The 20,602-nt window shown below is 37.8% G+C and overlaps 1 protein-coding gene across 9 annotated transcripts; it reads left to right on the forward strand.

The window, feature by feature from the left end:
- Positions 1-9,783: 9,783 nt before the first annotated feature.
- On the forward strand, positions 9,784-13,339 carry LOC112796685 (probable sphingolipid transporter spinster homolog 3). 9 transcript variants are annotated; one of them, XR_011881074.1, is made up of 7 exons: positions 9,784-10,527; positions 11,523-11,629; positions 11,736-11,874; positions 12,138-12,177; positions 12,487-12,565; positions 12,683-12,745; positions 13,094-13,339. XR_011881074.1 is itself a non-coding variant. In XM_072235514.1 (4 exons), the coding sequence occupies exons 1-4, from the start codon at positions 12,103-12,105 to the stop codon at positions 13,105-13,107; spliced, it is 231 nt and encodes a 76-aa protein (XP_072091615.1). In that variant the 5' UTR covers positions 11,960-12,102; the 3' UTR covers positions 13,108-13,339. The 9 variants fall into 9 exon arrangements, 1 of the variants encoding a protein (XP_072091615.1); XR_003199332.3 differs by having other exon boundaries at positions 11,814-11,874; XR_011881071.1 differs by lacking the exon at positions 12,138-12,177 and having other exon boundaries at positions 11,520-11,629.
- Positions 13,340-20,602: the final 7,263 nt, after the last annotated feature.

Here is a 20,602-nt window from a genome sequence, read left to right on the forward strand (position 1 = left end):
CAAAGAGGTGCTGGGCACCAATGTCTCAAGAAGAAATGTGAACTAAAATGCCTGTAGTGGATATGTGTAATGCACTGATAAGAAAAAGAAAATTGCCAAAGGCTTGTGCTACACATGACACTGAGCAAACAAGGAGCAAAGAGCTCTAAGAAAAAGAAAAACAAAGAAAGGAAAAAGTGCCAAGGACATAAGAATAACAAGAGGCCATAGCAGTGTTTGATGGATGCAATGAAAAAGTGATAATCCTACTTGATAAGTATGAAAAAGTGATGCTGCAACCTTCTGCATAAAACCCTTCTGATGAGCTTCAAATGCTTGCTAATATAGCCAATGTAATTGCCTTTTGTTTCATACTTCCTTCTCAAATAACTCAGGACTTGCTTAGGGACAAGCAAGTATTAAGTTTGGTGTTGTGATGCCAAGGCATCTTAGGCTAGTTTCACTAGCATTTTTCTGTTAGTTTTAGTTGTTTTATGCATTTTCTTGAGCTTAAAGTAACCAAGAATGGTTAAATGAACAACAAAGCAATGAACCATCCAAAACATTATGATTTTGATGCAAATTCCATGAGTTTTTAGTGATATTACTTGAATGCTATGAATGGATGAATTCTCATGAAATTTTGCAAGACTTTGATGCAATTGTTTGGATAATTTCAGGGAAGAGAGGCTAAGCAGGGAAGCAACAAAATCAATGAAGGAAGCTTGAAATTCAAATGGGACGTTTAAGCTCCAGTTTAAGCCTAAACTGGAGCTTAAACGCCAAAATCATGAGAAGAGAGGAAATGCTGTAACTGGCGTTTAACCTCCAGTTTGACCTTAAACTGGAAGTTAAACGCCAGAATGAGAAAGGGCACTAAGAAGCATTCCACGTTTAACCTCCAGTTTGACCTTAAACTGGAGGTTAAACGCCAGAATGATGATTTGAACCAAGGGAGCATTCCACGTTTAACCTCTAGTTTAACCTTAAACTAGAGGTTAAACGTGTTCGACACTTTTCTTTCTCTCCAAGAAGCATTCCACGTTTAACCTCCAGTTTGACCTTAAACTGGAGGTTAAACGCCAGAAGCAAGAGAGGCACCAGGAGCATTCCACGTTTAACCTCCAGTTTGACCTCAAACTGGAGGTTAAACGTGTTCGACCATTTCCTTCCTCCAGGGTGTTTTCTTCATTCCACGTTTAACCTCCAGTTTGACCTCAAACTGGAGGTTAAACGTGTTCGATCCAAATGGCCTCCAGGGGTTGCTTCCTTCATTTCCAAGTTTAACCTCCAGTTTAACCTCAAACTGGAGGTTAAACGTGTTCGATCCTAATTGCCTCCAGAGCTTGTTTTCTTCATTTCCAAGTTTAACCTCCAGTTTAACCTTAAACTGGAGGTTAAACGTGTTCGACTATGTACACTCCTGGGGTGTTTTCTTCCAATTCCACGTTTAAGTTTTAGTTTGACCTTAAACTGAAACTTAAACTTCAACTTAAACACCACCATTTGAAAAGGTTTCTGGGCCAATTATATTGAAGTTTAAGTTAGCAATTGAGCACAAATATTAACTTAAACTTATTATGGCATGAAACCCAATTGAATATCATGGTTTATGGGATTGGGCCTGAAGAATTGATGAGTCTGGAACTTCAAATTGTTGAGTCTTGTGTCATTACTTGTTTATCACTAAGTTTGCTCAATGAATGTTACAGAATTGGATCACAGCCTCATCAGGATTATGGACCATAAGCCTAAAGCAAAAGGAAATCAAGGAAAGGCCTCAAAGCCCAAGAAACACAACAGAAGCTCAATTTAGAAAGTGTATAAATAGGATAGAATTGAAGTTAGTTGGGACCTTTTGACACTTTAGAATTTTTCATACTGTAATTGAATTGAGAGCTATGACTCACTAAACCCCTTTCATTGGGTTAGGGAGCTCTGTTGAAATTCAATGGATCAATAATAGTTTTATCTTCTTCTTCAATCTTTTCTCTTGAATTTTGTTAGAAGGCTTCTCGATCTAATTCCATTGGGTAATTGTCTTGGGAAAGAAATTACCCATAATTGGAATCCTTCGGAACCTTGGGAAAGGAATGGAGGATTCATGCTAGAGAAGCTTTCTCACAGTGAATTGGATTGGGGTTTGGATGGATATTGTGACATGTAATCCTACCAAATTGTGGTCCATGAAGCTGTGTGGTATAATCAGTGATCGAGCTTCATCTCTTCTTATGAACATTTAAACCAAGGGATTGGGAATTTGTTTGTTTTTAGAGAGAATTGGTGAGCCAAGGGATTGGGATCCAATCATATAAGATTGCCAAGCAAAATTCAATGAATTCATTGGTTGAGGAAGAGATAAAAATGTTTTGATTCGGAGATCTCAATATCTCCTAACACCCAATGAACTCCTCTCTCTGATCTATCCTTTTCCATTTACATTCTGCAATTTCAATTTATGCAATGACCCCAATTCCCTTTTAATTTCAGCAATTTAACTTCTCGCACTTTAATTCTCACAATTTAAGATTCAGTCATTTCAATTCCTTGCAATTTACATTTCCCGCCAATTTACTTTATGCAATTCACACCCAATTCTTGATTCCGCTCAACTAATCAAACTTCTAATTCGAATTGCTCATTCAACCATTCCTTGTGGGATTCGACCTCACTCTATTGTGAGTTTTTACTTGACGATAACCGGTGCACTTGCCGGAAGGAATTTTGCCGATCGTGCAATTTCCCTTAATCGTAGCTATACCCAGTTATAGCGCATCAAGTTTATGGCGCCGTTGCCGGGGATTGGTTTTCGATTGACAATTCTCCAATTGGAAGTTAACTAGATTGAGCATTTTTCTTGGTTTGTTAATTTAGTTCAAGTTACTTGTTGAGTTTTAATTTCTGCACTCTGTTATTTGCTTTTTCTTTCATATGCCTTTCAATTCAAGCAACTAACTCACTGACCCACTAACTATTTGAATTAATTCCTCAACTGCTCTAACCATACTCTTCCATTAACCAAGAGTATTCCACTTGTTTGTTGCTTGTGGTGTGTTCTTGTATGACAGGTAGGAGAGGAGAGTCATCAACTCCTCCATATATCGAACCAGAGAGGACCCTTCATAGACTTAGAAGGGAAGCAAGAAGGAAGAGGGTACTAGGAGAAGAAGAATCTGAAGGAGAATCTGAGGACAACTTTGAGGAAGCTCTAGATCTCAACATGGATAGAGAAGTTCACAACCATGAGAGGGATGATGGAAACAATGCCATTCCTGGGAGGAGGGTTCTTGGTTCATACATAAACCCAACCTCTGGGAATTGTGGTAGCAGCATTCAGAAACCACCTATTCAGGCCAACAATTTTGAACTCAAACCACAGCTAATATCATTGGTGGAGAATCATTGTTCATTTGGTGGGAGTGCTAATGAAGACCCAAACCAACATCTCACAAAATTCTTGAGAATTTGCGACACTGTGAAGTCCAATGGAGTCCATGAAGATGCCTATAAACTGCTCTTGTTCCCATTTTCACTTAGGGATAAGGCAGCCAAGTGGCTGGAATCATTCCCAAGGGACAGCCTAACAACCTGGGATGAGGTGGAGAGCAAGTTTCTGGCACGTTTCTACCCCCCACAAAAGGTCAATAGGCTTCGATCCGAGGTTCAGACTTTTAGACAACAGGATGGTGAGACGCTCTACGAGGCATGGGAAAGGTTCAAAGAGTTGACAAGGAAATGCCCACCAAACATGTTCCCTGACTGGGTGCAATTGCATATTTTCTATGATGGGCTTTCCTATGAATCAAGAAAGGCTGTAGACCATTCATCAGGAGGATCATTGAACAGGAAAAAGACTGTGGAAGAAGCCATTGAAGTGATTCAGACAGTGGCTGAGAATGAGTATTACTATGCTTCAGAGAGGCACAACACTAAGGGAGTCATGGAGCTGAACCATGTTGATGCAATCCTAGCCCAAAACAAGGTGTTTGCCAAGCAACTAGCAGAGCTTACCAGGAAGTTAGACACAAAGCAAGTGGCTGCAATACACACACAAGATCAAGAGGAAGCAAATACCGAAGGAGATGATTGGGAAGAGGCCAACTATGTGGGAAACCAACAAAGGCAACCATATGATCCACATTCCAACACTTACAACCCAGGATGGAAAAACCACCCAAACTTTGGGTGGGGACACCAGCAAAGCCAACCACAAAACCACAAACCTTACAACCCCAACCAACATAACAATTCCACATACCAAAATTCCAACCAAAGATCATACCAAGCCACACAAAACACTTACTCCCAACCACCATATCATGGCCAAAATAATCAACCTACTCAATCCGATCCGAACCAACAATTTCAAGATCAATTAAACAGGATAGAAGGAAGGTTAGTAAGCATGGGTCAGGACATAAGTGAGTTGAAAAACTTTAGGGACGATGTGAGATCGACCTTAAGGAACCATGGCGAAAAACTCAAGTGGATGGAGGCTCGAGTAGGAGAACTATCTCAACAGGCCCCCAAATCAACTGCAGTGTTCCCTAGTGACACGGAAAAGAATCCTAAAGGGGAACAAAAGGGAGTGAGATGGGAAGAATGCAAGGCCATCACCACATTGAAGGAAGTCTCAGAGGAAGAAGCTAAGCAAGAAAGTGAAGCTGAGCAAGCCAAGGAAATGCAAAAGGAAGGCATGCTGGGAACATACCAACCAAAAGCACCATTTCCTCAAAGGTTAGGAGGAGGTGAAAAAGGGAAAACATATTCAAGGTTCTTAGAGACATTTAAGTCTCTCCACATCAATATTCCCTTTCTTGAGATTCTCCAGCAGATGCCTACACATATCAAGTATTTGAAGGAATTGCTGAGCAAGAAAAGAGTTTTGAAGGGAGGACAGACTGTAATAATGAACAAAGAATGCAGTGCACTCATCAAGAAGGATATGATCTCTAAGAAAACAGACCCAGGAAGTTTTCATATCCCCTGCATCATAGGGGAAACAAAAATTGACAGAGGATTCTGTGATCTAGGAGCTAGCATAAATGTGATGCCTCTGACTCTTATGAGGAGGCTACAACTGAATGAGGTGAGATCCACTGATGTAATCGTACAATTGGCTGACAAAACTCAAAAGCAAGCTGAAGGGGTAGTTGAGAATGTGTTGGTGAAAGTGGGAAATTATTTTATCCCCACAGACTTTGTCATTTTGGACATGGAGGAAAGCTACCTACACCCTATCATTTTGGGAAGGCCATTTCTAGCCACTGCTAGAGCGCTCATAGATGTAGAACAAGGAGAGCTAATTTTGAGAATACAGGATGAACAGCTCATTTTCCATGTTTTCAAACCTACATCTGAGCCTGAACCAGAACCTGAAAAGCCTAAGGATGATTATAGCAATCTGTGTTTGGAGGAAAGCAATCCAGCAGCTGAAACTCTAAAACAATCCTTTGAAGGCAAACAAGAAGTGCAGGAGCTAAAGCCACAAGAATCAATAGAAACATATCAGCAGGGTCCTCCTAGCATAAGGGTCAATGAAGAAATCCTCAAGAAAGAGGGAAGAATTGTAAAGAAATTGCCAAGGGGGTGGAGAAACAAGAAAATTCCTACTGAAGGTTTCTCTCTGGGAGATAAAGTAATATCAAGTCATTATTTGCCAATTCCACCTGGCCTCAAACCCATTCCTTCCCAACTCCCTCAAGTGTTCACAATCAGGAGAGTTCTTTCAATGGAACATTTGGAAATCATGAAGGAATCAAATGGGGATGTTTCCATAATAAGAGGAGAGGACATCAAGCACTACAATCCACCCTAACAAGGGACAACCGTCAAGCTAGTGACGTTAAAGAAGCGCTTCATGGGAGGCAACCCATGTTTTAGTATCCTTACTCTTTATTGTTTTGCTCTGCATCTAATAAAGCATGGTCTCTTATGCATGAATTGAATCCTTGGGACAACTGTTGATAAAGTGCACTAAACATTGCATGTAGAATACAATTGGTCCCTAAGTTTGGTGTGCCTAAAGGCACCCCCAAATCTTACTCAAATTGTATTCAATCTTTCAAGGTGCAAAACCAAACATTAAGTTTGGTGTTCCTTTTGAACACGGATAATGAAAAGCAAGAAGTTCCTTTGGATTTAAATTCATGACAAGTATACCATTTGCATGATTTATTACTTTGATTTCAATTACTTTAGGTAGTAAAAATTGTTTAGGATCAAAGAGCCAAAGTGACTATGATTTATAAGAATTATGCACATTCATTAAGGACAACCAACATGGATTTCATGACATCAGGAGACATTACCAAACATTAAGTTTGGTGTCCATTAATAAATGTGCATACACACAAAGGTCACGGCTATAAGCTCATAAAAACAATCATTGATTTACAATTCAAAAAGAATGACAAACATGTGCAAATACTATTCACATGGACCGAAAAATAATAGCACATTTGTTTGTTTGTGCAGGTACAAAAGGAAGGATAAGAATGGAGGAAGAAGACAAGAGGGGAGGCACGGTTCTTGGTCAAAAAGAAAGTTCAAAGGTTTTTGAAACTAGCACATGGGAAAAGGAAATTCTGCATGAAAAGATAGCTACATGTACAATCAATGCACCCAGAATACTTCCAAGAAAGTGAAAAGCTATTCGTCCTTCTCCCTAATTCATATATTACCATCAAGCCATGCCTCACAAATTCACCCTAGCCGTCCAATTTTCACTTGCACACATTATAAAGAACCAATTGGGGGAACGAGTTCCACACCACCAAACCGTCTTCTTGCACATTTTCTTTCATAATAAGCATAACCATCTCTTGCCGAAAACAACCTCACTACACTTCTAACCACACTTTCTTACTTCACCTTGTCAACTTTAGCTTGTCACTTACCAAGACTAAGGAACCAATGGCAGCCTCATCTAGCCACAAAAGAAGAAAGGATAAACAGCCAATGGAGGAGGAAAGGGAATTTGATGCATGGAAATACAAATCGGTTTTCCATGAGATTCAAGCCGAATGGATGAGACCTAAAAGGGTACTAGCTGAGGTTCCCTTTGACCTCGAAAAGGATGAGTTCCCAGGTATTTGGGAGAAGATCAAAAAGAGGAAGTGGGAGCTTTTGACTAAGCCAATCACTAAAATCAATGTCAACCTGGTGAAGGAGTTCTATGCAAATGCAGTGAGGGAGGATACAACCGTGGAACCCACATACAAAAGCTATGTGAGAGGGGTGGAAGTTGATTTCAGCCCCAAAGCAATCATGAAAACTCTTGGCCTGAAAAACATACGTTTCAGCCAAGCAAGTTATGAGGAAAGGATGATGGGGGAACCTGACTATTCGACTATTGCTGAAGACCTTTGTGCCATCCGAGCTGAATGGGTGAGAAAGACAAAAGGGGCTCCAAGAGTTTTGAGAAGGGGAGACCTAACACCTGAAGCTAAAGGGTGGTATGCAATAGTTAGGAGATCCATCCTACCCACTGCAAACTCTTCCGAAATAGTTCCCAAAAGAGCCATCTTGCTACATTGCATTATGGTGGGAGGGGAGATCAAAGTTCATAAACTCATTGCTGAACAGATACAAGAGTTTAGTGAAAAAAGTGACCATGACTCCTGGCTCCACTTCCCTAGCACCATCATTAGACTATGCATCGATGCCCGAGTACCACTTGAAGATGAAAGACCTAATTGGCTATATCCTGGAATGGCCATAACTGCTCACAGAATGACTCTTGGCCCAACTGCCCCAAGACATACAAAAAGAAGAAATGAAGAAGGGCAGCAAGCAGAAGCAGAGCAAGAAGCAGAGCAAGAAGGAGAAGAAGGAGAAGAAGAGCAAGAAGAGCAAGGGATTCCAGAAAGAAGGCAACAAGTTCCCAGAGACCCCATGGACATGAGCAGAATGCAGGAAATCATGGAAGGATTATCTCAACAATACATGAGGTCTCAGGAGAGGCAAGAGGACTTCCACCTAAAGATGATGGACATGCAAAGAAATTTTGAATCAAGATTCCTGGATCTGCAAAGGGAACAAAATTTACAATTACAGGAATCCCTCAGCCACATCTGCCAACACCAAGATGCCAATATGTTGGCACTCAAGGAAGCCACCACTCTGCAGAATGCGAGATACTCAGTTCAAGCTGATTACAACATCAGCTCTCAAATCAAGCTGAACTACATAGGGGAACATCTACACAAGATGGACCCAGCATTCCCAGCTTTTGATGAGTATTTCAAAGGGAGGAAAGAAGGAGAAATAAACAAGGCAATGGTCCTTGAAAAAGGAGTGGAAGAAACAATGAAAAAGGCTGGATTCTGGAAAAAGCTCATGAGAAAAGACAAAGGAAGTACAAGTGGTCAAAAAGAGGTAAGAAGCAAGAAGAAGCAGGATCCCAACACTACAAGAAAATGGAACATTTGTAACAAAAAATTTGTATCAAATTTAAAATTGTTACAAAAAGATGATTTTTTGTAATAATAATTGGTAATTGTTACAGAAGAATAATGTTTTGTAACAACATTACAAGTTGTTACAAAACATGATAATATTTTGTAACAACCTGATTTTTTTTGTTATAAATTATGTTAGTTTTTGTAACGAACTGGTGTTTTGTTACAAAATATTATAATATTTTGCAACAAAGAATAAAGTAGTTGCAAAAATTCGAAATATTTTGTAACAAAATATCTTTTTGTTTTAAAAACTTTAATTATTTGGTAACAAAAAATTAATTTGTCACAAAATTTAACATTGTTTATAACAAATTATTTGTTTGTTACAAAATATAAGTATATTTTATAACAAAAATATTTATTTTAAATTGTTAAACACTTTAAGAGTAAAAAAAATTATTTATATAATTCCTTTCAGAATAATTTTATTTTGTTTCAAAAATTAAAATTTTTTAAATATTGTTTATACTAATTAATTTTTAAAATTTATAGATTTTATTTTATATTTTTTAAAAAATTAATATATAATTTTTATTAATAATAAGATTTTTAATGTTAACTAAAAATTAATTTGTGAAACTTAAAAAAATTTAATCAAATTATAAATATAAATAATAATAATTAAATATAAAAGATAGAAAAAACTAAGAAATCAAAAGACAAAATGTAAAAAAAGAAAATGTAAAGCTGTACAAAAAGAAAAACTCTGATTCATCACTCCTTTACTATGAGGCTCTGAGCTTCATTCAACCCCGTCTCTGCGCCTCCAACTCCACTGAGGGAGAAGAAGAAGAGAACGGAAGGGATGGCGCCGCGAAATTTGCTGCCGTGTCGTCGCGTCCAGCTTGCCATCATGCCTCACCATCGTCGCTGTCGTCGACAGAAGCGTCAGGAGAGAGAGGGACGAACTCGCGAGGAAGAGAGAGGAGGTTGCGTCGCGGATCCATCAAAGCCATCCTAAAAATTATTTTATTCGAAATGATTATATTAATATTTATAAATACTTTAAGTTTAAGTCAATTAATATTTATGGACAACTTTTATTATAATTAATTATTTTATAAATTGAAATTAAAGTTTCGGAGATAAAAAATAATGAAAAGTTATATCATTTAATTTGAATAATTAAAATTGAGTTTAAACTATATTTTATAAAAATGTGATTAATATATTTATTTTATAATTTAAATTAAAAATAATTAATTAAACTTAGTAATATATTGATAAATAATATTTCTAAATATTTTTAATAGAGTATATTTGATTTTAAAATTATTCTACCCTCTAATTTTATTAAAATATCTATACATATATATCTATATTATTTTATAAAATCCTTAATTTCTAACCTAGTTCCCAAAATTAACTCAGAACCCTAGTTTCCCCAATTCCTAACCCTAACAGCCACAGCCTCACCTTCCTTCAACATAACAAACGCATACAAACTGAAGAAATGGGAAAACAGAGAGGAAGAGATTTGAGAAAGAGAGGGAAGAGAAGGGAGACGGCGCTGGCTGGGGCCTCGCCACCGTCACCGTCGCCGTCAAGCGTGAAGGGTGGAGAGGAGAGAGGCTGCGTCCGAGAGAGAAGAGATGCTGTCTGCCGTAACCATCGCCGCCCTGGAGCTCGCTGTCGAGCTGCTTCACAGTGCCGTCCCGTCCATGGACCCACAAGCTTGCGTTAATATCGATCCGTCCACAAGCCGTCGTCGAGGGGACAGAATCGCGAAGAGAGAGAGACGCACGAAGAGAAGCCCGCGACCAGTCTTGTCGCCGTCAGCGCCGCGGGTTGCCATCGCCATCCTCACGAGCTGCCACCGCGTCGCCGTTACTGAGTTGCAGCCCCGCCGTTGTCACACTCTGCTGTTGCCGCGTCTCACCATGCCACCGTTGGAGGAGGACGCTGCCACTGTCACCATTGAAGCTTGCCGGGGAAGTAGCTATTGATAGAAGAAACTGCTGTTGCTCTTAACTACTCTGTGCTGCTCTGTTCAGCCTCTACTTCAGGTTTCGTAGTTATCGGAGCCCTCTGCCACCGGAAACCAATATTGGAGCTGCCCAGAACCACTTTGGCTGCTGCCCAGGTAACGAAACGAGTGTTGGAACTTCTATCAGAGCTGCTGTGTTTAGCAATTTTTGTGAGTTTCGACTTTGAGATAGGGGATTTATTTTAAAATTAACAGTTTTAACTTATGAATGCCAATGAGGTTTAGTGAGTAATTGCAAATAATTCACGAATATGATTAATTGATAGGAATAAGCTTGGTTTGAAGTTGTGAAATTCGGATTAAGTTTTGTATTGAGATGATATTCTAGTGTTTTAATTAGTTTATTGAGTTTAGGTTATGGCTGTGAATGTTGCTGGGTTTTGTTATTGTGAGTAATTAATTTGACAAGGTTAATTTTGGTTAATATTGTGACTGATATTGGTTTTCTGATTTTGATGGATTTGTTGAAAATTCTGATCTTATGTGATATTGCTCAATTGGTAGAAATGTGGTTGTGAATGGTGATTCATTTGATAATACTTGTTAAATTGAAATTTGAAAAGTTGTCGTATCGATATTCGATGAACTGAGTTGGATTTGTGTTTGGTTTGGGATTATTGTGATGATGGTTTGAGTTGTGGCTGTATTTTGATTATTGAGAATAAGCGTTTGCTGTTGATTTTGGTAATCTGATATGTCGGAATGGCTGTGAAATTGACTTGTGACTAGTTGGAATTGGTTTTGGTAGTTGTTAATGTTGGTTCATGATTAATTAGAATTACGTTTGAGAACTGTTAAAAGATTGAAGTTTGATTATTAAATTGACCTTTTTATGAAATCTGAATTTAGAGATAAAAACAGTAACTCTAAAAGTATAAGGATAAATTGTGATAATTGGAAACTACATAGAGCAAAATTTTTGGGTGAACATATCATAAGAGAACTGGAATTCTATAAATAAAACATACTCTATGTGTTTTGGGGTCAATATTGCTAAGATTTTGGTTAAGTTAGGTGATAATGTGTTTTGGGTATTTGGAAAGTGAAAAACTGTTAGTCCTTTGGTTAAAGTAATTTATGAATTTCAGCAGATTGTTGATATTGGCAAAACTCTGCCGTTGTTCATGGAGCTTCAAACCTTAGGTGACAGGACTTGAAGAATCATGCTCTGCAAAGTATCTTGTTTCCAATGTTGCAGGTCTCATTTAATTTGAGTTGAACCTTTATCATGAATTTTACATCTTTCATTTGGAAGTTCTACTCTTCATGATCTTTTATCATATTTTGTTTCTTTTCTTCTTTAGTTCCCTTTCTTCATGACAGCTTCTTTCTGGAGCAACATTTTTAGGTGCTATCTTCTGCTTGATTGCATTCTATTTCAGGAGCTTATCTGGTTTCATAGTACTCTTCTCTATTGGTGAACTGCTGATTTTTGCTACATAGGTAATATTATGGCTGTTCTAGATTCAGATGGTTGGTATTTCATCTTCTTGCATGCTACTGCATGTTCATAAGAACCTGATAATGATATATAACATAAAACTCTAGTCTTAAATTTGTGTCCCCTTTTGTAAGCTCCTATAAATTATGTTTTTCTTCATTGTGTAAAACCAAATTTGAGGGCGCTGTCCATGGTAATATCTACAGTTTCAATCCATATCTTTGGTGGTGATGTGCCTTCCTCACCACTTGTTGGCATCCTGCAGGTTACACCTCATTTCTCCTGATATTGTTGGCATCCTGCAGGTTACTTTTAGTTACACCTCACTTAGCCAAACTGTTCTCTCTTTCTCATCTCTCCCTTTGATGTAAAAGGGTTTCACATCTTAGTTTGTTTAGGCAACTTTCAACATCCCTCTTGAATTAACATATATGGAAAAGAAGTTGACAAAACTAGTAACAAGAACTGTGCTGCCTTATGTTTTATATTTTGATGCAGCCATACTCATGATTTACTGACATGCTTTACATTGTTGGCTGTTCCAGCCTTTTGCCTGTATTTGTTCATGTTTTAACATTTGTTTTTATTCTAAGCAAAACAGTTTTCCTACACAGGATCATATTAATGACTGGAGTAAAACAGCACTTTGTTTAACATCCATTTTCTTTCTTGCTGCTATAATATGGTTCATAGGTAAGTGGCATACCACTATGCAGCTTTGGTATTATATTAGCTGTTCTTAATTTTTAAACCAGATATGCATTAGAATTAATTATTTTTTAAGAATGTGCTTGTAAACTGAAATTTCAGAACACGTACTGAAGAAATTGCTGGATGTTGCGCATGGGTTTCAAATGCTAATAGACCCTAAAGGTACTCATAAAATTGCTTATGGTTTTAATATATTTTCCTAGATGATTCCTATATTATTAGTATAGTTTAATTTGTATATGGATCTATTTATCACATTTTACTTGTGTCATGGTTGAGAAATCACAAATGTCTTATTATTTGGTTTGATAAATTTGGTTGTATATTGGCTGAGAAATAAGTTGTGAATTAGTTGTGTTTGTTGGAACCGTGGCCGGTGGAAATATCCAAATTTTAGGGGAGGTTCTGCCGAAAATTTTTTAAACATTTTGGATAAAACTTAGTGGAAAAATTATAATTAGTGTTATATCTTGTTTCTAACTTTTTTGTTTTGATTTTTCTTATTTACAGGAGTGCTGAAATAGTGACCATATGCTACCTTGAGGGCTCAAGAATGTTTTGATGGATAAAGACACTAATCTATGTTATAACTTTTATGTTTTGGTTGAACTAATCAATGTACTCACTAGCTAATGTTATTTTCTTTCAAGACAATTTTAGCTAAAAGGATCTTGTTTGACTTATGTATGTTTTTGCATATTATATACATGTAAACTTGCTTATTAAAATCGTTAATATATTAGTTAATTTAAAAAATAATTTAGTAAATTATGCATGTAATTTGTAATAAAAAAAAAGTTGTTGCAAAATAATTAATTTGTTTTCGTAACTAAAGAAAAAAAAATGTTACAAAATCATGTTACATTTTGTAACAAAATTTTTTGATAGGAAAAAAATTGACTGTCACGAAAAATACCTTCAAGATCAAAATTTGTCACCACTTTTGTAACGGCTTCTAGTTTTTTGTATCAGAAAAAATTGTTACAAAATATGGTATTGAATTGTAACAGTTTCATTTTTCGTTACAAAAACTTTTTGTAACGGGATTTACTGCAATGGACCCTTTTTTTGTTACAAAAAATTTTTGTTTCAAAATTTCAACGTTTTGTAACAATATTTTTTGTTACAAATGCGCCTTTTTCTTGTAGTGCAAGAATCAAGAAGAACCAAGCAATAAATGAGAGGTGGTCCCGTTCCTTAACAATCAAATGATAGTTGTGAATTGTCTTTATGAGCTTTGTTTCATTTTAAGTCATTTAAGTTTAAGTGAAGTTTTTAGTATGTTTGTCTGTTTATTGCTTTGAATAAAGTGAATGCCTAGATGTTTGATATAACTTCATCTTCTTAAACAAATGCTTGCCATGCTTGTTCTGTTTCCAAAAATAAAAGAAAAGTTTGAACAAAAGTAACTTGGCTCAATTAGTGACAAATCAAGTAGAATTATGTGGGGGTATGCATGCTTGATTGTTTAGTTAGCTCACTGGAAATTTAGTGTAGAATCATCATTTTTGTGTAGAAGTTGAATACTGTCTATGGATCTTGATGAATAAATGTCTTTGGCCATGAGAAAGAAAAAAAAAAAAAAGAAGAAAAAGCCACTGAAAAGGGCAATCAAAAAGCAAAAAGCAAAAAAATTGAGAAAATAAGCTAGGCACCAATGGTTTGAACTTCTGAGACATATGCCTGTGGTGTTTATGTACTAGGATCTGCTTGGATGAATAGGTTCTGTGGAGTGTTTCAACACTTGGTAACTTGGGTTAACTAACCCGGGATTATCAACCAAAAGTCCATTATCAAGAGCAACCTAGCTACAAAACATTTAGTTACACAAAGATGTGCTGGGCACCAATGTCTCAAGAAGAAATGTGAACTAAAATGCCTGTAGTGGATATGTGTAATGCACTGATAAGAAAAAGAAAATTGCCAAAGGCTTGTGCTACACATGACACTGAGCAAACAAGGAGCAAAGAGCTCTAAGAAAAAGAAAAACAAAGAAAGGAAAAAGTGCCAAGGACATAAGAATAACAAGAGGCCATAGCAGTGTTTGATGGATGCAATGAAAAAGTGATAATCCTACTTGATAAGTATGAAAAAGTGATGCTGCAACTTTCTGCATAAAACCCTTCTGATGAGCTTCAAATGCATGCTAATATAGCCAATGTAATTGCCTTTTGTTTCATACTTCCTTCTCAAATAACTCAGGACTTGCTTAGGGACAAGCAAGTATTAAGTTTGGTGTTGTGATGCCAAGGCATCTTAGGCTAGTTTCACTAGCATTTTTCTGTTAGTTTTAGTTGTTTTATGCATTTTCTTGAGTTTAAAGTAACCAAGAATGGTTAAATGAACAACAAAGCAATGAACCATCCAAAACATTATGATTTTGATGCAAATTCCATGAGTTTTTAGTGATATTACTTGAATGCTATGAATGGATGAATTCTCATGAAATTTTGCAAGACTTTGATGCAATTGTTTGGATAATTTCAGGGAAGAGAGGCTAAGCAGGGAAGCAACAAAATCAATGAAGGAAGCTTGAAATTCAAATGGGACGTTTAAGCTCCAGTTTAAGCCTAAACTGGAGCTTAAACGCCAAAATCATGAGAAGAGAGGAAATGCTGTAACTGGCGTTTAACCTCCAGTTTGACCTTAAACTGGAAGTTAAACGCCAGAATGAGAAAGGGCACTAAGAAGCATTCCACGTTTAACCTCCAGTTTGACCTTAAACTGGAGGTTAAACGCCAGAATGATGATTTGAACCAAGGGAGCATTCCACGTTTAACCTCTAGTTTAACCTTAAACTAGAGGTTAAACGTGTTCGACACTTTTCTTTCTCACCAAGAAGCATTCCACGTTTAACCTCCAGTTTGACCTTAAACTGGAGGTTAAACGCCAGAAGCAAGAGAGGCACCAGGAGCATTCCACGTTTAACCTCCAGTTTGACCTCAAACTGCAGGTTAAACGTGTTCGACCATTTCCTTCCTCCAGGGTGTTTTCTTCATTCCACGTTTAACCTCCAGTTTGACCTCAAACTGGAGGTTAAACGTGTTCGATCCAAATGGCCTCCAGGGGTTGCTTCCTTCATTTCCAAGTTTAACCTCCAGTTTAACCTCAAACTGGAGGTTAAACGTGTTCGATCCTAATTGCCTCCAGAGCTTGTTTTCTTCATTTCCAAGTTTAACCTCCAGTTTAACCTTAAACTGGAGGTTAAACGTGTTCGACTATGTACACTCCTGGGGTGTTTTCTTCCAATTCCACGTTTAAGTTTTAGTTTGACCTTAAACTGAAACTTAAACTTCAACTTAAACACCACCATTTGAAAAGGTTTCTAGGCCAATTATATTGAAGTTTAAGTTAGCAATTGAGCACAAATATTAACTTAAATTTATTATGGCATGAAACCCAATTGAATATCATGGTTTATGGGATTGGGCCTGAAGAATTGATGAGTCTGGAACTTCAAATTGTTGAGTCTTGTGTCATTACTTGTTTATCACTAAGTTTGCTCAATGAATGTTACAGAATTGGATCACAGCCTCATCAGGATTATGGACCATAAGCCTAAAGCAAAAGGAAATCAAGGAAAGGCCTCAAAGCCCAAGAAACACAACAGAAGCTCAATTTAGAAAGTGTATAAATAGGATAGAATTGAAGTTAGTTGGGACCTTTTGACACTTTAGAATTTTTCATACTGTAATTGAATTGAGAGCTATGACTCACTAAACCCCTTTCATTGGGTTAGGGAGCTCTGTTGAAATTCAATGGATCAATAATAGTTTTATCTTCTTCTTCAAAAAAAAATAGAAAAAAAACTAGCTATAACTGGGTATAGCTACGATTAAGGGAAATTGCACAATCGGCAAAATTCCTTCCGGCAAGTGCACCGGTTATCGTCAAGTAAAAACTCACAATAGAGTGAGGTCGAATCCCACAAGGATTGGTTGAATGAGCAATTCGAATTAGAAGTTTGATTAGTTGAGCGGAATCAAGAATTGGGTGTGAATTGCATAAAGTAAATTGGCGGGAAATGTAAATTGCAAGGAATTGAAATGACTGAATCTTAAATTGCGAGAATTAAAGTGCGAGAAGTTAAATTGCTGAAATTAAAAGGGAATTGGGGTGATTGCATAAATTGAAATTGCAGAATGTAAATGGAAAAGGATAGATCAGAGAGAGGAGTTCATTGGGTGTTAGGAGATATTGAGATCTCCGAATCAAAACATTTTTATCTCTTCCTCAACCAATGCATTCATTGAATTTTGCTTGGCAATCTTATATGATTGGATCCCAATCCCTTGGCTCACCAATTCTCTCTAAAAACAAACAAATTCCCAATCCCTTGGTTTAAATGTTCATAAGAAGAGATGAAGCTCGATCACTGATTATACCACACAGCTTCATGGACCACAATTTGGTAGGATTACATGTCACAATATCCATCCAAACCCCAATCCAATTCACTGTGAGAAAGCTTCTCTAGCATGAATCCTCCATTCCTTTCCCAAGGTTCCGAAGGATTCCAATTATGGGTAATTTCTTTCCCAAGACAATTACCCAATGGAATTAGATCGAGAAGCCTTCTAACAAAATTCAAGAGAAAAGATTGAAGAAGAAGATAAAACTATTATTGATCCATTGAATTTCAACAGAGCTCCCTAACCCAATGAAAGGGGTTTAGTGAGTCATAGCTCTCAATTCAATTACAGTATGAAAAATTCTAAAGTGTCAAAAGGTCCCCACTAACTTCAATTCTATCCTATTTATACACTTTCTAAATTGAGCTTCTGTTGTGTTTCTTGGGCTTTGAGGCCTTTCCTTGATTTCCTTTTGCTTTAGGCTTATGGTCCATAATCCTGATGAGGCTGTGATCCAATTCTGTAACATTCATTGAGCAAACTTAGTGATAAACAAGTAATGACACAAGACTCAACAATTTGAAGTTCCAGACTCATCAATTCTTCAGGCCCAATCCCATAAACCATGATATTCAATTGGGTTTCATGCCATAATAAGTTTAAGTTAATATTTGTGCTCAATTGCTAACTTAAACTTCAATATAATTGGCCCAGAAACCTTTTCAAATGGTGGTGTTTAAGTTGAAGTTTAAGTTTCAGTTTAAGGTCAAACTAAAACTTAAACGTGGAATTGGAAGAAAACACCCCAGGAGTGTACATAGTCGAACACGTTTAACCTCCAGTTTAAGGTTAAACTGGAGGTTAAACTTGGAAATGAAGAAAACAAGCTCTGGAGGCAATTAGGATCGAACACGTTTAACCTCCAATTTGAGGTTAAACTGGAGGTTAAACTTGGAAATGAAGGAAGCAACCCCTGGAGGCTATTTGGATCGAACACGTTTAACCTCCAGTTTGAGGTCAAACTGGAGGTTAAACGTGGAATGAAGAAAACACCCTGGAGGAAGGAAATGGTCGAACACGTTTAACCTCCAGTTTGAGGTCAAACTGGAGGTTAAACGTGGAATGCTCCTGGTGCCTCTCTTGCTTCTGGCGTTTAACCTCCAGTTTAAGGTCAAACTGGAGGTTAAACGTGGAATGCTTCTTGGTGAGAAAGAAAAGTGTCGAACACGTTTAACCTCTAGTTTAAGGTTAAACTAGAGGTTAAACGTGGAATGCTCCCTTGGTTCAAATCATCATTCTGGCGTTTAACCTCCAGTTTAAGGTCAAACTGGAGGTTAAACGTGGAATGCTTCTTAGTGCCCTTTCTCATTCTGGCGTTTAACTTCCAGTTTAAGGTCAAACTGGAGGTTAAACGCCAGTTACAGCATTTCCTCTCTTCTCATGATTTTGGCGTTTAAGCTCCAGTTTAGGCTTAAACTGGAGCTTAAACGTCCCATTTGAATTTCAAGCTTCCTTCATTGATTTTGTTGCTTCCCTGCTTAGCCTCTCTTCCCTGAAATTATCCAAACAATTGCATCAAAGTCTTGCAAAATTTCATGAGAATTCATCCATTCATAGCATTCAAGTAATATCACTAAAAACTCATGGAATTTGCATCAAAATCATAATGTTTTGGATGGTTCATTGCTTTGTTGTTCATTTAACCATTCTTGGTTACTTTAAGCTCAAGAAAATGCATAAAACAACTAAAACTAACAGAAAAATGCTAGTGAAACTAGCCTAAGATGCCTTGGCATCATCAACCACCCATTCTTACCCAACCAAGGAAAAGTGAAAAGCTCATATTATACCTCGTAGTGGGAAGTCTGGCAATAGCCTCATCACTAGTTAAAGAAGACAAAAGTGGGCAACAACCCGGCTACTTCATCATCAAGGCTCTACAAGGGGCCGAACTAAACTATCAAGAGATAGAGCAGTTCGCCTACACCCTCATACTCACCTCTCGATGACTCCACCCATACTCTCAAGCTCACACTATCAAAGTTCGGACCAACCAGTCCATAGAAGGCATCCTACAGAAAACAGACTTAGCAGGAAGAATTCTACAGTGGGCAGTCAAGTTATCCGAAATCGATCTTTGACATAAAGCTCAGACAGCCATCAAATCACAGTATCTGGCCGACTTTATTACAGAGTACACTGACACCCCGCGAAATCCTACAAAATGGAAACTCTACATGGACGACTCTTCAAATAAAACCGGGAGTGGTGCAGGCGTAATTATATAAAGCGATCAGGGAAGCCAAATCAAGCTAAATGACCAAGCTGAATACAAGGCACTACTCGCTGGTTTAAGGTTAGCTAAGAAGGTAGGAGCTTACCATGTCTAGTGATTCACAATTAGTCACCTCACAAATAGAAGGGAGCAACCAAGCTGAGGATCCCACCATGAAAAAATACCTCGGGTAATTCGGGGGACCCTGGACAAAACTAGAGAACAGCTCAGACAATTCGGGGGACCCTGGACAAAAACAGAAAACATCTCGGACATTTCGGGGAATATGAAGTCCGACACACACCTCGGGAGCAGAATGCCCGAGCTGATGCACTTTCAAAATCAGCTAACACCAAACCAGGGGGCAATAATAGAAGCTTCATCCAGGCTACATTACAAGACCACAACAAGGAAGGAAAACAAACCCTCTCCTCAGAGTCTGGCGATACCAGCTCATAATTCTTCTCCTCATCCCTATCCCTACAAATTCTACGGAACCTCCTAAGTCGCACACAGTACTCAGGGTCAGCCACAGTAACACGCATTAAAACTATGGAATCCAGTCAATCAGACATGCCGTCCGAAATTTTAGTAGACATCTCAGCAATATTTTTTCAAGAAGACATAGGTCAACCATGGGGTTATTACCAAACAACTCAGACAAATAAGGAAACAACTCGGACAATAACAGCAAAACATCAAATGTCAGATATAGCAGTAAAAGAGAAACTCCAAGACTCACACGAAAGTCCAGGGCACCCTTTGGAGGCAACAACAGGGCAAGAACACAAAGAAGAGAAGCTGACAATCTATACCTGATGACAAGTCATCATATACCCATTTTTCAAGCTAATTTCACTTGTTTTATTAGTCTTTATGCACTTTCTTACATCCTAAGTAAGTGATTTGGAATGAAAATGCACAACTTCTTTAAATCAAGCAACTACCATTAAATTGATGCTAACTCATGAGGTTTAAGCTAATTTTAATTGAATTTTAATTGATTTATAAGCCTTGTGAATTTAGTGATACTTTGAGTAGTTGTTTTGGTTTATTATAGGTGAAGAAAAGAAGAAAAGAGGAAGCGTGGCTTAAGGAAGCGTGGCCCAAGGAGAAAAAGGCGTGGCGCATAAAGGAGGAGTGCAAGCATTGCCCTCCACAAGGGCACACTACCCTCTAGGAGGGCAACATAAGGAAACAAATCTTGAGAGGCAACCCTGCCCTGCCCACGACAAGGGCAGAGCACAAAATGGTGCCTTGGATCAAAGAAAGTAAAAACCTTGCCCTGCCCTCCTCAAGGGCAGTATCGGGCTCACCAAAGGGAGAAATTCAAAGAAAAAGTTCACCATTGCTTGCCACAAGAATCGAACACGGAACCATGAGGAAACAAGA

The sequence above is a fragment of the Arachis hypogaea genome, chromosome 4 (assembly GCF_003086295.3).
Source record: "Arachis hypogaea cultivar Tifrunner chromosome 4, arahy.Tifrunner.gnm2.J5K5, whole genome shotgun sequence".
Classification (NCBI taxonomy): Eukaryota; Viridiplantae; Streptophyta; class Magnoliopsida; order Fabales; family Fabaceae; genus Arachis; species Arachis hypogaea.